Raw genomic sequence first — 12,632 nt, forward strand, 5'->3', positions numbered from 1 at the left:
GGTTCCAGTTCCCAGCACACACAGAGGACTGTGGATCACTACTCTCTGCAAGTTTATTCCCAGATATTCGCAGGCCTTTGTTATACTCCATTCTGGGCTATTGTAGAACTCTTTAGTACGCCAACAAATCCTCAATAATTAATCTCATTGCCCTTGAACTTCACATCCCAAACCTTTCAAACACCTATCATAGTACATACTGCTTCCCTTATGAACCTTTTCCTAATTTATTTCTAGTTGTCTTTCCCAAGGCATGCCAGTTTCTCCAAATTCCACCGCACAAAATGAATTATTTCCATGGCAGATGCAGGTACTATTTTCAGTTTTTCACAATGTTTTTGTAACTCATTTTTTAAAACAAGAAAGGAGGAAGGGAGGGAGGAAGGATGGAAGGAAGGAGTGATTTTCTTCCCTGCCAACTGACAGGAGTACTGTAAAGGCACAGATGTACCTGAGTCCTCTGTATCTCTGGGCCTCTCAGCTGACATTCCAAAGAGTCATTTAGTAAATATATCACACCGAGAACAAGGATCTGTTTATAGTCTCACTAACTAGGTACTATGGACTCTGGGCCTTTTAAAGGTTCCTGGCATCTTATCTCCCTTTGTGTGTATATATATGTGTATATATATATATATATATATATATATATATATATATATATATATACATACATACATACCTGGTGATTCCAACATATGAGACTTCCTGCTTTATTTCATTGTTAACCAGAGAAAGCCCAAGGCTGTGGAGAGACAAGGTGACTTCGTGATCAGCCTGTTCCATTTCTTCTGCCTGGAGAGCTTTGGAAACCAAAGCAACATCATCCGTAAAAAGGAGAACCCTCTGGCGCCCATCGAGGAAGGACACCCAGTGTATCTGGATGTTTGCATCGTATGGAAACTGTCCACACTCATCCTGGAGAAAGAAAGACTTTGAGTTAAACCTGAATGGAATTTTCAAACTTAAAACTGAATTTGACAACTGGGATGGATTAGAAAAGCCTAAAAAGCATGACTTTAAGATAGAAAAATCCAGTCATTAAATTGACATAAAACTAGCATTTATATAAAAATAATAGTAACACTCAGCAGGTCTAGGGATATGGCTCAGAGTTCTGCAAATAAGATCTAAAGTTTTGAGCTCTAGAACCCATTTAAAAGCTAGTTGGGAAGGGTGGTTGCCTATAATCCCAGCACTTGGGAGGCAGAGGCAGAGAGGATTCTGGAGCAAGCTAGCTACTGAGACTAACCACATTAAATGACCCTGTCTTGATAAAGTGGGAAAAGATTGGGGAAGACCCCAGAAATCAACTTCAGGGTTCTACATGCATAAGCACATGCACTTACACACTCACTACATGTGCCAACACCCATGTGAACATATACATACATGCATAGAACACACATACACAAAACCATCATTTTTTCCCCTATTATTGGCAGAGTGGTGCCTTGGTCTGAGTTCCTAGTTAGGGCCGACAGGACACTGAGCAAGGCACTGAGCAGGGCACTGAGTACCCTTTGGTATCAATCAGTGCTGTCTCCAAACTGGAGAACAGTTCCTGCAAGGAGGCTCATAAGAGGTCATCATAAGAAGCTGTGGGGATGACCCTTTAGTTGCAGTAGAAATCTCAGGATGTTTGAGATGCCGGGACCATGGGACATCTTCAAGTACAGAGGGCAGCTGCTTCAGAGAGACGGGCTATGTCTGTTGTCAGCAGCAGAGCTGGCAGGGCAGGGCTGCACAGCTCTCTGGGCCTCAGATGATTCCTCTGCAGGTCCCAGGTGTTGAATATGGAAATGCAGGATTTCACCTTCTCCCTGCTGGGTTCCCTAATTTAGATATGATCATTCATGCTTTGCCCCTATCCCCTCCCTTTAGAAATGAAGTATTTACTATATGTCACTGTACGTTGGAAATATGTAACTTCTTCATGACTGTCCAGGGGTGGAGGTGGGGTCACAGTTAAGAGACAGCCTGAGTCTCAGAAGAGACTGTACTTACACTTCTGAATAATGTTAGGGCCGTTAAAGACCAGAGGGACATGTGAAAATAGACTGAATGCATTTTATATTATTAAATGGTCGCAGGAGGGAGTCAAGGGATGGAAGACCAATATGTAAAAGTTAGTTGGGTGTTGGGTGTCAAGCTGATTGGGGTGAGCCTGTGATTATTTTTACCAAGTCAATTAGATAGGCTCTAGAATCATGTTGGAGACAAATCTCTGGACATATCTGTGAAGATTTTCTACATAAATCTAATAGAGGTGGACAGATATACCTAAATGTGCAGAGCACCCTTCCAGGAGTTACAGTCCTAGACTGAATAAAAAGGACAAACAAGCTGAGCACCAGCATTCATCTCTCCCTGCACCCTCACTTCAGATGTACTGTGACCAGCTGCTTCACCTTCCCTGGCCTGAGGGACTGTGTTCCCATGAATTACAAAGGCCCAAACAAGCCCTTTCCTCACTAAAGATGCCTTGCCAGAACTTCATCATAGCAACCAGAAAAACAACCAATACAAATTATTTGCAATATAAAGCACATAAATAACTTTCTACAAACATTTCAATTCACTTTTGTCCCGTGAAGACAGCACTTCCACAACAAACGGTACCTTTAAGAGATCATGCTCTCCAACGTTTGATGCATAGCTCCATGTGAGTTTCCTGGTGCCAGTGGGATCTGCCCAAGCAAAGAGTCGGGTTTCTCTTGGCAGCAATACAAATTCCTCCTGTGAGCCACTGAAATGATTGACAGAGGGAAGATCAGCACACCTTGGCCTTGAGAAACCACAAAGGTCTTCGGAGCTTGTTTAGTAATAAAATACAGCTCAACCCCAAACACAGGCACTAATACCTTCCATGACTAACAGTTCTGAAGTCTGGGCAGACAGAATATGGCAGTACAGCACTACTTCTGACTTCAACGCTTTCAAAGCTGAGCCAGGGAGGAACACACCAGAGGAACCCATGGAGGCAGATACACTGGTCTAAGTCCCTCTATGAAATGGCGGTGAACAGTCAACATCGCCCATGGCAGAACTTAATTCAGTTCCTAAGTTTAAAGTTCTTAATCAAATGCAAAAGCTTACGAATAATAAGTACCACAGGAAGAAAAGGAAACAAGAGTCCATCCATTCCTACTCAAAGAGTCTGAGAACCAGCAGCTGAACAAACTAAACTGTAAAGTGCTGAAACTAATCAACATTAACCCATTAGGAATCAGAACAAGATCCCCAAAGAGCTTAAAGTGGCAGATTATTGGTTTATAGAGTGTAAACATGTCTCAGAGGAGATAAAAGTGAACCAATTGGGTTTTTATCCAAATTTGTGCTTCAGTATTTCTCCCTCCTCTCTTATTCTTTCCTCCCTTCTTCCTTATTTTCTCCCCCCCCACACACCCATTGTATTTATTAAGCTCATGGTTTTATAGGCCAGGCAAGTGCTCTATCACTGAGCTATATCCCTGGTCCTTTATTCATGCATTATTTTGAGACAGGACCTCACCAAGTCACCTGGGGTGGGTTTAAATTTGCAATCTTCTTGCCTTAACCTCCTAAAGAGCTAAAATTACAGACCTGAGTGAGCCATAGGCTTGGTTTAAACTATTTTCACATATTAAATAATGACATCATTCAAATGATAACATTCCAAGAACAAGAATAAGAAGATTCCTATTACCCCCGGTATAGACACAGCATCACAACTCACATATCCTTTAACCTTTACTGACCCTACCTCAAACTAGAGGTGCATTTATAGGGAGAAGTTCACTTGCCAGCTTACAAAGGGAGAGATGATGTTTAATAAATAACTTCACAGTCATTTTTAGGCATTTTGAGATTTCTAAAACCCCAAAGGTTTTCTTACGTTTTTCTGTCAAGACATTTGGTAAAAAGACATATTTCAACCGACTGAGACCTTTAAGAGCATCTCTTTCTCCCAGGTTAACATGGTACATGTAAATTCTGCTGTAGGTATGTAAATGTTATGAATACTGGGTTAAGACTTGCCAGCATATCAGGAATAAACACCACATGCTCCTTACAGTTTGAAGACATCTGGGATGTGAAGCTCCAACATTTTCCAGAAGGGACTGTGGACCAATGACAGCAAAAAAATCGAGTTTCTCACACAGCCTTTTCTCATACCTCTGTTTATATGTGAGGACATCCCACTGTGTGTGGTTCATTATCAGGGCAGGTGCGGATCCCTCGTGGTAATTAGAGAAGGTTATAACAGTTGAGTGCTGAGCAGTGTTTATATCCACCAAGATACCTCCATTCTGTCTCGGGAAAACAGCACATTCAGTGGACTAGTTGAATCTCAGTTACACACGAAGCACTACACAGTTCAATCAGCTGTACAAACACACCGCTTCCTTTCTGCGGTTCTTACTGGTTCTGATTCTTACCAGCATATGTAGGCATTGAACATGCACACAGTAGGCCTACAAATCATTACTGATCTCTACAGCACAGCTTACAGAAACATGTCCAAGCAAGTTTTAAAAGTCAAAGGCACAGTGTCTTACAATATGAATGAAGACTTACCAACTCTTCCAAGCTCAATAAAGTGCCATTGTCTTGCCGGTTGTAGAAGAACGGTTTGGAGGATCCCTCATAGCCCACCACTCTCACACAAAGCTTGCCGGACAAATTTTCAGGCCAAAATGGAATGCACTGAAAACACAAGTACAAAGCCAGTTTTGACACTGTGCCGTGACATAGGATGCTGCCTTGCTAAGTAACCAAGTTTTCAGGTCTAAATCGGAGTAAAATGCCATCACAATTGTTTAAATTCCTCTCTGCTTCATAATGAAAACACTGATAAGCTGGGGGTGGTACACTTGGAAGCTGAAAAAGGAAGATCCCAGCCTTGGTTATACAGCAAGAACCTTTAATAACAAAACTCTATCGATATAATTATGCAACCAAAAGGCATTCATCAGAATAAAAATCTATTAATTTAAATGTAGTTGTAGGAATTACATGATGAGAAGCCCAAGAGCTTATTAAGAATGCCTCCATATACTTTAAATCTATATCCTTCATTCATTGCATTTGCTCTTGTGCCTTGTCAAGTTCACCTCACTTATACACAAAGGATTTTTCACAGACTATCTTCTTCTCACAAAGCAGAAAGCCAAATGCAGACATGGAAGAGGCTACCACATGGCAGGCTGCAAGTCCAGACCCCAGGAGCAGCTGTCAATTTTAGCTTCTGTTTCTCCATCTATCAACAGGGACTGTTAGTTCTTAATAGAACACAAAATGTGGTTCTATTACAGAATGCTTGGTAAACTCTACTTCTGAATCAATACACTACTGTGGCAAACTCACATCAAAGACAAGCATTTTTACACAGCACGTTGGCACTATGTGCTTTCCATAACACGTTTCAATTTTAGTCGTGTGGGAAGAACTAGAGAGTGGCTGCTAGCCATCGAGACAAGGCTACTGGCAATAAATTACCAAAAACTTCCTACTCTCAAACGGGATGAAATAAAGATCTTCTGAAGCTACTGTCATACTTAACACACACGTGCATGAGAGTGTGTAATAAAATATCCATGCGATTTACATTTCTATGTCCCTGTTTATCGGTCATATTCTAGGGAACTTTACCTCTGAAGAAGCGACATAGTGCCATTTGTTGGTGGGTATGGAGCCATCGGAGGCAATCTCTCCGACTTCCAGCTCTAAGGAGGACTTGTTTGCAATAGTGCAGAAGGGAGTCAGAGTGACTATTCTTGAGAGGTTGAAACTGCTCATTTTGATGCTGACCCCGACCTGAGGGAAGGAAACAAGCGAGCTCATTTTCATGCTCTTTGTTCAGTGTCAAAAATGGAGACACATGCCACACACCTAACTTAAAATACCTAAAGTAAGAATTCTTAAACAAGGTAACAAATAAAAGCTGTCTCTATCACTGTCTCTCACAGAAAAGGCCTGGTATCTTATACCAGCTTTATCAGAAATCAACTGCAGAAACACAGGTCACTAACTTCATGACAATTTTCAATGACAGATTTACTGTCTAGGTTTTTCTACTTATTAAAAATAGTCCAAATGTTGATTTTTTTTTTTTATAATTAGTAGGCTCAAATTTTATTGCTTTGTCTGTTACCAATAAACTTAGAATTCTGAAGCGGTAGTAATCAGGTTATGTAGCACCAGATTACTCAGATTTTCAAAGGAGTCACACTTAAGATTTAAGAAATAATTGACAGGGTATTTAGGATAAAAATTTTAGTATATCTTGAATATTAACCAAGTAGCTTTCTCCAATGGATTCAACTCCGTTCTTAAATTTTGACAAATTCAAGTTCTGCTCTGATACAGTAATCACAGAATATCTAGAGACAGTTCTCCCCAGAATAATTTGACTTATATTATAGTGTATTACTGTACTTACTATATTATAGTGTACAGACGAAGGTAATAAAGCAGATACTCTTACCAGGTAGTCCATATTGGTGGCAGGGCACTTCACACACCCGTAACTTCCCACGGTGTCCAGTGAAAAACCGCTGGACCAGTCACTAGTTGAAATCTTTAACTGTACCTACACCAGAGAACACATAACACTTATAAGAAACCTAAAAGATGATATTAACTTTACTTCATAGAAAAAAAAATCCTAGGGGGCTGGAGAGATGGATCAGTGGTTAAGAGCATTGCCTACTCTTCCAAAGGTCCTGAGTTCAATTCCCGGCAACCACATGGTGGCTCACAACCATCTGTAATGAGGTCTGGTGCCCTCTCTTCTGGCCTGCAGACATACAGACAGAATATTGTATACATAATAAATAAATATTTAAAAAAAAAGAAAGAAAAAAATCCTAGACTTCTGGCAATTTCCCCACTATTGAGACATAGAAAGATATAACCACAACCATACGGAATGATTCCAAGGAAACAAAGACCAGGAGGATAGCTCTGACTTTCCCATTCACCTCAGCAAAGATAGTAAGGAATTTAAACATGCATTATGTTGCTTTTTTAAAGGATCACAATGCTAAATATCCCAATGCTAGATTTATGACAGAGATAAAAATTCTCAAAAGTGTTAGCAAATAAAGACATCATTCACCAGGTAATAAAAGACAGGCACTGTGAAAGACTCAAACGCAGGACGCGGCTGTCATCCTCAGTGAGCATGAACTCAACGCAGATAAAAATAGCCCATTCTAATAATTACGACACCACACATAAAATGCAGTGGGTGAGGGGACAGTGATTGTCTCTGGGATTTAGAGGGAAGTCCTACAGAAGAGACATAACTGCACCCCTGCAGTTAAGCTCACCCCTCCCCACCCACCAAGACCATAAAAAAACATGAGGACTCCCCAAAGTCACAAACAGAGGCAATTCCAATGTCACGTGTTGATCCAAACTCTCAACAGTCATCCCCAGACAGCAGCATCACCTGGGGTTCTGTTAGATACAGATTCTCTGGTTCTGCCAAGACCATTTACTAAAGTAAACCCAGGGACAGGATTCAGCAAACAATTCTAAAGCCACTTGGGTGACAATAATGTACACTGAGATCTGAGACCCGGGACAGCAAGCAACATGACTGGAATATGGAGAGTCACTGGAAACAGAAAATGTAAGGATGAGCAGCAGATAAGACAGGACGGGGGAAACTGGTCGCGTGAGAGAGACTAGCACTGTGTGCGGCGGGTGCAGCATATATAGAAGTGTAGGGGTGAGTGCTGACCACGGCTGGACACTTAGGAAGCACTGAGAAGCCCAAGTGATACAGGCCAGTCCAACCACTGCATGTTTCACATGTACACCAGTACCGTGACAGAGAATAAACCAGAGCCATTCCACCTGGCAGGACCCGAGTAACAGCAGTGATCCCACAGCGCCTAAGAATGGGGAGCCAGCCCTGCTTCAGCTGATTTCTGATGCAAGTTCCTAACGTCCAGCTGGACTCTGCAGGCTTTAAAGTCTCCTTGGACTTAATTTATATCAAGGGCGCTGCACACATAGCCAAACATGCTTTTAGATTCCCAAGGCTCTAGATTTAGTAGCTTTCCTATTTTAACTTGCTAGAGCATACCTTATTTTTACTAAAGATGTTCTTCTTCTTGAAAGAGAATAAAACAATATCCCTGAAATCGGCCGGGTGTTTAACATGTATGTCCTCAGAGCAATACTGGAGAACCCGAGAAGTTTTGTTGATTAGCCAGTAGGGACTGAAGACAGACAGCTCCACCCGGCAGCCAAGTCGCCTGACGTGTACTGACAAGTCGACTGTCATCGCTTCCCCGGTGTCTGAGGAAAAGCACACGAGGAAGAACTCGGGAAGTGTGTCGCAGATGCGGAAGTGTCCACTCCAGTTCTTGCCCAGGTATTTCACCAGAACCAGCTCCATGATCTCGCCGCTGATTCGGGAGTGGAGCACATCGGCGGCACTGCCTTCTGCAAGCTCCTGGGCTTCTGCAGTCCCCTAAAAACAATCACATAAAACCGTGGTTACCCAGCTTCCTTAATAACACAATCTGTATGTTACACAGTGCTAAATATTCCACCAAGGAAGGCTGACCACCAAGTCTAACCATGCTCGTGTATTAGAAATGCTCAGCAATTACGAAGGACTCCAAAGGAAATACTGTATCACAGCCAGTCAGTGTCTTAGGGCTATCTGTAGCGAAATCATCCAATTTTTTTTCTTTTTTTTTTTAGAAAAACCTGTACCTATGCCAAGAATCGAAGACTGGATCTGGACCTCAGCTGTTCCCATTAGTGCTGGATCATAAAATGAGCCAGTTCAGTGAGTGTGCATCAGTTTCATCCTCTCTGTTCCCATACCACGGCTCACCGCTATTGTATGTACAGAACCAGGAAAGTCGGGCCAAACAAGGTAGAACCACTTTAAAAATTAATGGTAGGGCTAGAGAGATGGCTAATCAATTAAGAAATGTATTGCTCTTGCAGTTCAACTCCCAGCACCCACATCCAGTGACTCACAACCACCTGCACCTCCCTACTCTAGGAAATCGGGCCTTCTAGACTCCTTAGGTGCTGCACTCATACAAGCACTTAAAAACAAAAAATACATCTTTCAAAACTATAAAAGCTAGCAATAGAAACCAGGCTTCCTGACAGTGGCCTTCTTTTGTGTAGATGCTATTTGGTTCGTTTCATTAACTTTTGTCTCCATAACTAAGGAAGGGACCATTGTTTGGCAAAGGAAATGAATCTTTTGGGTTCCAGACACTTCCTTGAGCCATTGCATTTTAAAACATCACAGAATGTGCAAATTTAGTCATATTGATAACACCCCTGTGTCCACGGCAGATAGTGAATTTTACTCTCAGCATGAACTTTAAGGCAAAAATCCGGATGAATTATTCCCATTTGCATCTTTCTCTCCTTTAGGTAATGAGACTTAAAATAATGAAGAGACTTTTAATTTCTGGCAGACACAGCAGAGAAAAGAAGCAGGGATTGGGAAGCTGAACGACCTAGGTTTACATCCCAGGCTCACCACTGTCGAGCAGCAGTGGGTCTGCACCCACAGCGGAGACCCCTGTAAGGACTGAAGCATGGGAGCACACAGAAAGCACACAGTAGGAGGCCGAAATGGCAAAGTCGTGTCAGGTTAGCGATAATAAATGCATCTTAAAAACACGAAACATCTACTTAAACTGACATCATAAAACAGAACGAGAATTCACTTTGTACAATAATAGCAATAATAATAATAAAAATACAAGACACATACCTCAAGCAAGTATCTTAGCGAATACGGAAGAAGGTTCCGTAAGGTGAGAGGAGGGTAAAGGTGGATGACATAGGCTGGGTCCCAGTCTTCCCCGTGGGCACCGATGTAGCTCAGCTCATCAGGCAGAGCGACTGTGTTCACAATGAGCGGTAAGAAGTTGACTTCCACTGCAGGGCACTGCAGCATGCACCTCACCTCGCTGCTACGATGAAGCTCTTCCTTCCAGGAAATGTACGTGGTGGACTGTGTGTACTGCCGCTCTAGCCTGCCAGCCGGCTGGACATACAGCTGACATCTACAGAGGGTTCGAGAGAAGGTGAGGAAAAGAACATCAGGGTGTTCGCAATGACTCCATATGGCGGGCTCTGGTATTGTTACAAATGCAGAAAGCCACTGTTAAGAAAGTTGAGAACATGCCTGAAGTGACAGAGCTGTCCCATAGAGGAAGGACAACTTAAAACGTTTTCATTCTGCTATAAAGGCAAACTAATAAAATATGTAATCTTAGAAAATTGTAAAGCGTCAAGTATCTAATGAAGAGATTATATTGCAAATTCAATGATAACGTATATATTTCTGCTGTATGGCTAGGACAGCTAAAAATGTAAGGCTGCTCTCCCTAACATAGAGATCCAATTTATAAAACTAGAATACACAAGTTCATCTTCCTTTATAACATTTGTTTACGTATATGATTAACAACCCACATTAATTGTACACATTAGCAGGCTCCACTGTAGTACTTCCACACACCCTAGCTAACTGTGCACACTTACTGTTCTTCAGTCCATCCCCAATGCCCCTAAGACTCAGAATTTCCTCGGCAGTGCTACCCATCCATCCCCAGCTCTGGTGAGCACCATCCCATCTGGAAGCTTACTACATCCACAGTGGTGCGTACCGATAGGAATCCAGAGGGACGTGGAACTCCTCCTCAGGTCTGGCTATTCCAATGCGCTCCAGCAGCTTAACGTTCTTGACAAATTTGTAGATGATAAATGCTATCGAGAAGTGGTTTTTAATCTGTTGGAATGGATATATAAATGTTTTCTTTAAAGTGACATGGAAGTTAAAAAGAAAGCATTGGTAGCACGAAGATTTACCATAGATCTAGAAAGCTTTGAGTTAATTTTGGAAGCTATTTCCATGGGCTAACAAGAATATTTAGGTATTTAAGTGTTACACGTGAACATTGAACTTAATGTTTAGGTGCCAGTTGCAAGTTGACACCGCCACATCACCTACATATCACTATATTGCTAGCCTATGCCACTATTAAGGGTGCAGCACTCCTGAAGACTGCAGCCCTGCTTTCTCCACTACAGCCTCCCATTACCACACCACGTGACAAAGAAACAGCAAAGCCATGGAGCTCTTTTCCTGACTGCGCTGCAGAGGGTGCTGCAGCTAACAATGACCTAAGAGGTAGCGGTCCAGACTGTGAAATAGCTCCAATCTGTACACACGCATTAGGCAGGGAGAAATGTTCTTTACACTGACACATACATTAAGCCTGTAGTAACGCTGGAAAGACTAAAAGGTTTCGTACAACCCTAAAAATAGAAAGGAAAATATTTATACAGATTAAAATGCCTTTCTTTCTTCTACATGAGAGTAGGTCATTTCGAACACCTAAAACATCTGAAAAATCCATCCTCAAGTGATGATCTACTAAGAGAACAGAAGGCTATACTACTTGACAAGCAACCATAATTATAGTATCTCAGCTCTAAATTCCTATAAGAACATAATAATGTTAAGATGTTTAAGTGTTCCAAATCTCTAAAGGAACATAAGTGCTTATGGGCTTGTGGGCAGTAAAACTGGAGTTTATTTAATAAGTAGGTAAGTAAATAAATACATGCATGAAACTGTTTTTCAAGCCATTTAAAATAAATCATAGTATCAGGACCAGGTAGGAGTAGAAGCTGTTTTGTTTAGCTGTTTATTTCTAAACCATCAGAGGTGCTCAGGAAGTTTTACTGCACCTCTCACACCCAGCACGCCCAAAGGGACACACGTTGCCACAGCATTACCTGCAGAGGCGAGCGGAGAGTGATGACCTTATTACCTTCTGTCGCATCAATCTGCACCAACACAGAGTCAGAACGGCTGGCACTGGGATTCCGTACATTATACAATCGCCGGCCAGGCCGGGCCACAGGGACACTGCCCACTTCTGTATAGCCATGTGGTACTAAAGTAGAGCACAGGAGAAGAGAATTATAATTATTCACTTTTTTAATAATAGCAAACTCTGGACCTACAGAGTTAAGAGCACATGTTACTCTTGCAGAGGATCTGGGTTCAATTCCCAGCACTCATATGGTACCTCACAATATCAGTTCTAAGGGATCTGAGGCCCTATTCCAACTTCCAAGGGCACTAGGCACATACATGGTACACAAACATACATGAAAGCAAAACACTCCCAAAAAAAAGTAAACTTAAGCAAAATAATAACACGCCACAGTAATGACAAGGGCATGCTTGTTTATCGTCAGAAAACATGTTTTTATAAGACTCTGAGATTTAAAAAAAAAAGACAATATAAAACTTTTGCTACAAACAGTGAGGAGTTAAATATACTAAAAACAAATAAAATCTAACCTATTTTTTTACTCTCTCAACTAGATACCAACAATTCCCTTGTCTTTGTAATGGCATCTTTACCATCAAGGCTTTAGACTTCCTACTATAACCACTTTTCTCCCTGAACTGAATGCTCGCCCTTTTAGAAACATAATACTTATTATTTAGGGCATAGTAATAATCAAGGTTTATGGGTATTTATTAATTAAGGTCAAGCTTATGTTTAGAGGAAACCCAGAGATGAATTATCCACTATTTATTGCAACCTCTGACAAATGTTTTTTTTTGTTTG

General features: G+C 41.5%; 1 protein-coding gene across 3 annotated transcripts in view; it reads right to left on the bottom strand.

The window, feature by feature from the left end:
* Positions 1-12,632, bottom strand: part of Vps13c (vacuolar protein sorting 13 homolog C) — a 159,208-nt gene that overhangs the window by 34,976 nt on the left and 111,600 nt on the right. For all 3 annotated transcript variants that reach the window (XM_013346382.2, XM_005347681.3, XM_013346383.2), the window contains 10 exons: positions 11,785-11,945; positions 10,650-10,771; positions 9,749-10,043; positions 8,081-8,470; positions 6,470-6,574; positions 5,635-5,799; positions 4,561-4,689; positions 4,159-4,292; positions 2,623-2,749; positions 683-918 (listed from right to left, as the gene is read on the bottom strand). In XM_013346382.2, coding sequence (XP_013201836.1) covers positions 683-918; positions 2,623-2,749; positions 4,159-4,292; positions 4,561-4,689; positions 5,635-5,799; positions 6,470-6,574; positions 8,081-8,470; positions 9,749-10,043; positions 10,650-10,771; positions 11,785-11,945 — 1,864 coding nt within the window. The remainder of the gene's footprint in view (positions 1-682; positions 919-2,622; positions 2,750-4,158; positions 4,293-4,560; positions 4,690-5,634; positions 5,800-6,469; positions 6,575-8,080; positions 8,471-9,748; positions 10,044-10,649; positions 10,772-11,784; positions 11,946-12,632) is intronic.

Source organism: Microtus ochrogaster, chromosome 5, assembly GCF_000317375.1.
Source record: "Microtus ochrogaster isolate Prairie Vole_2 chromosome 5, MicOch1.0, whole genome shotgun sequence".
Classification (NCBI taxonomy): Eukaryota; Metazoa; Chordata; class Mammalia; order Rodentia; family Cricetidae; genus Microtus; species Microtus ochrogaster.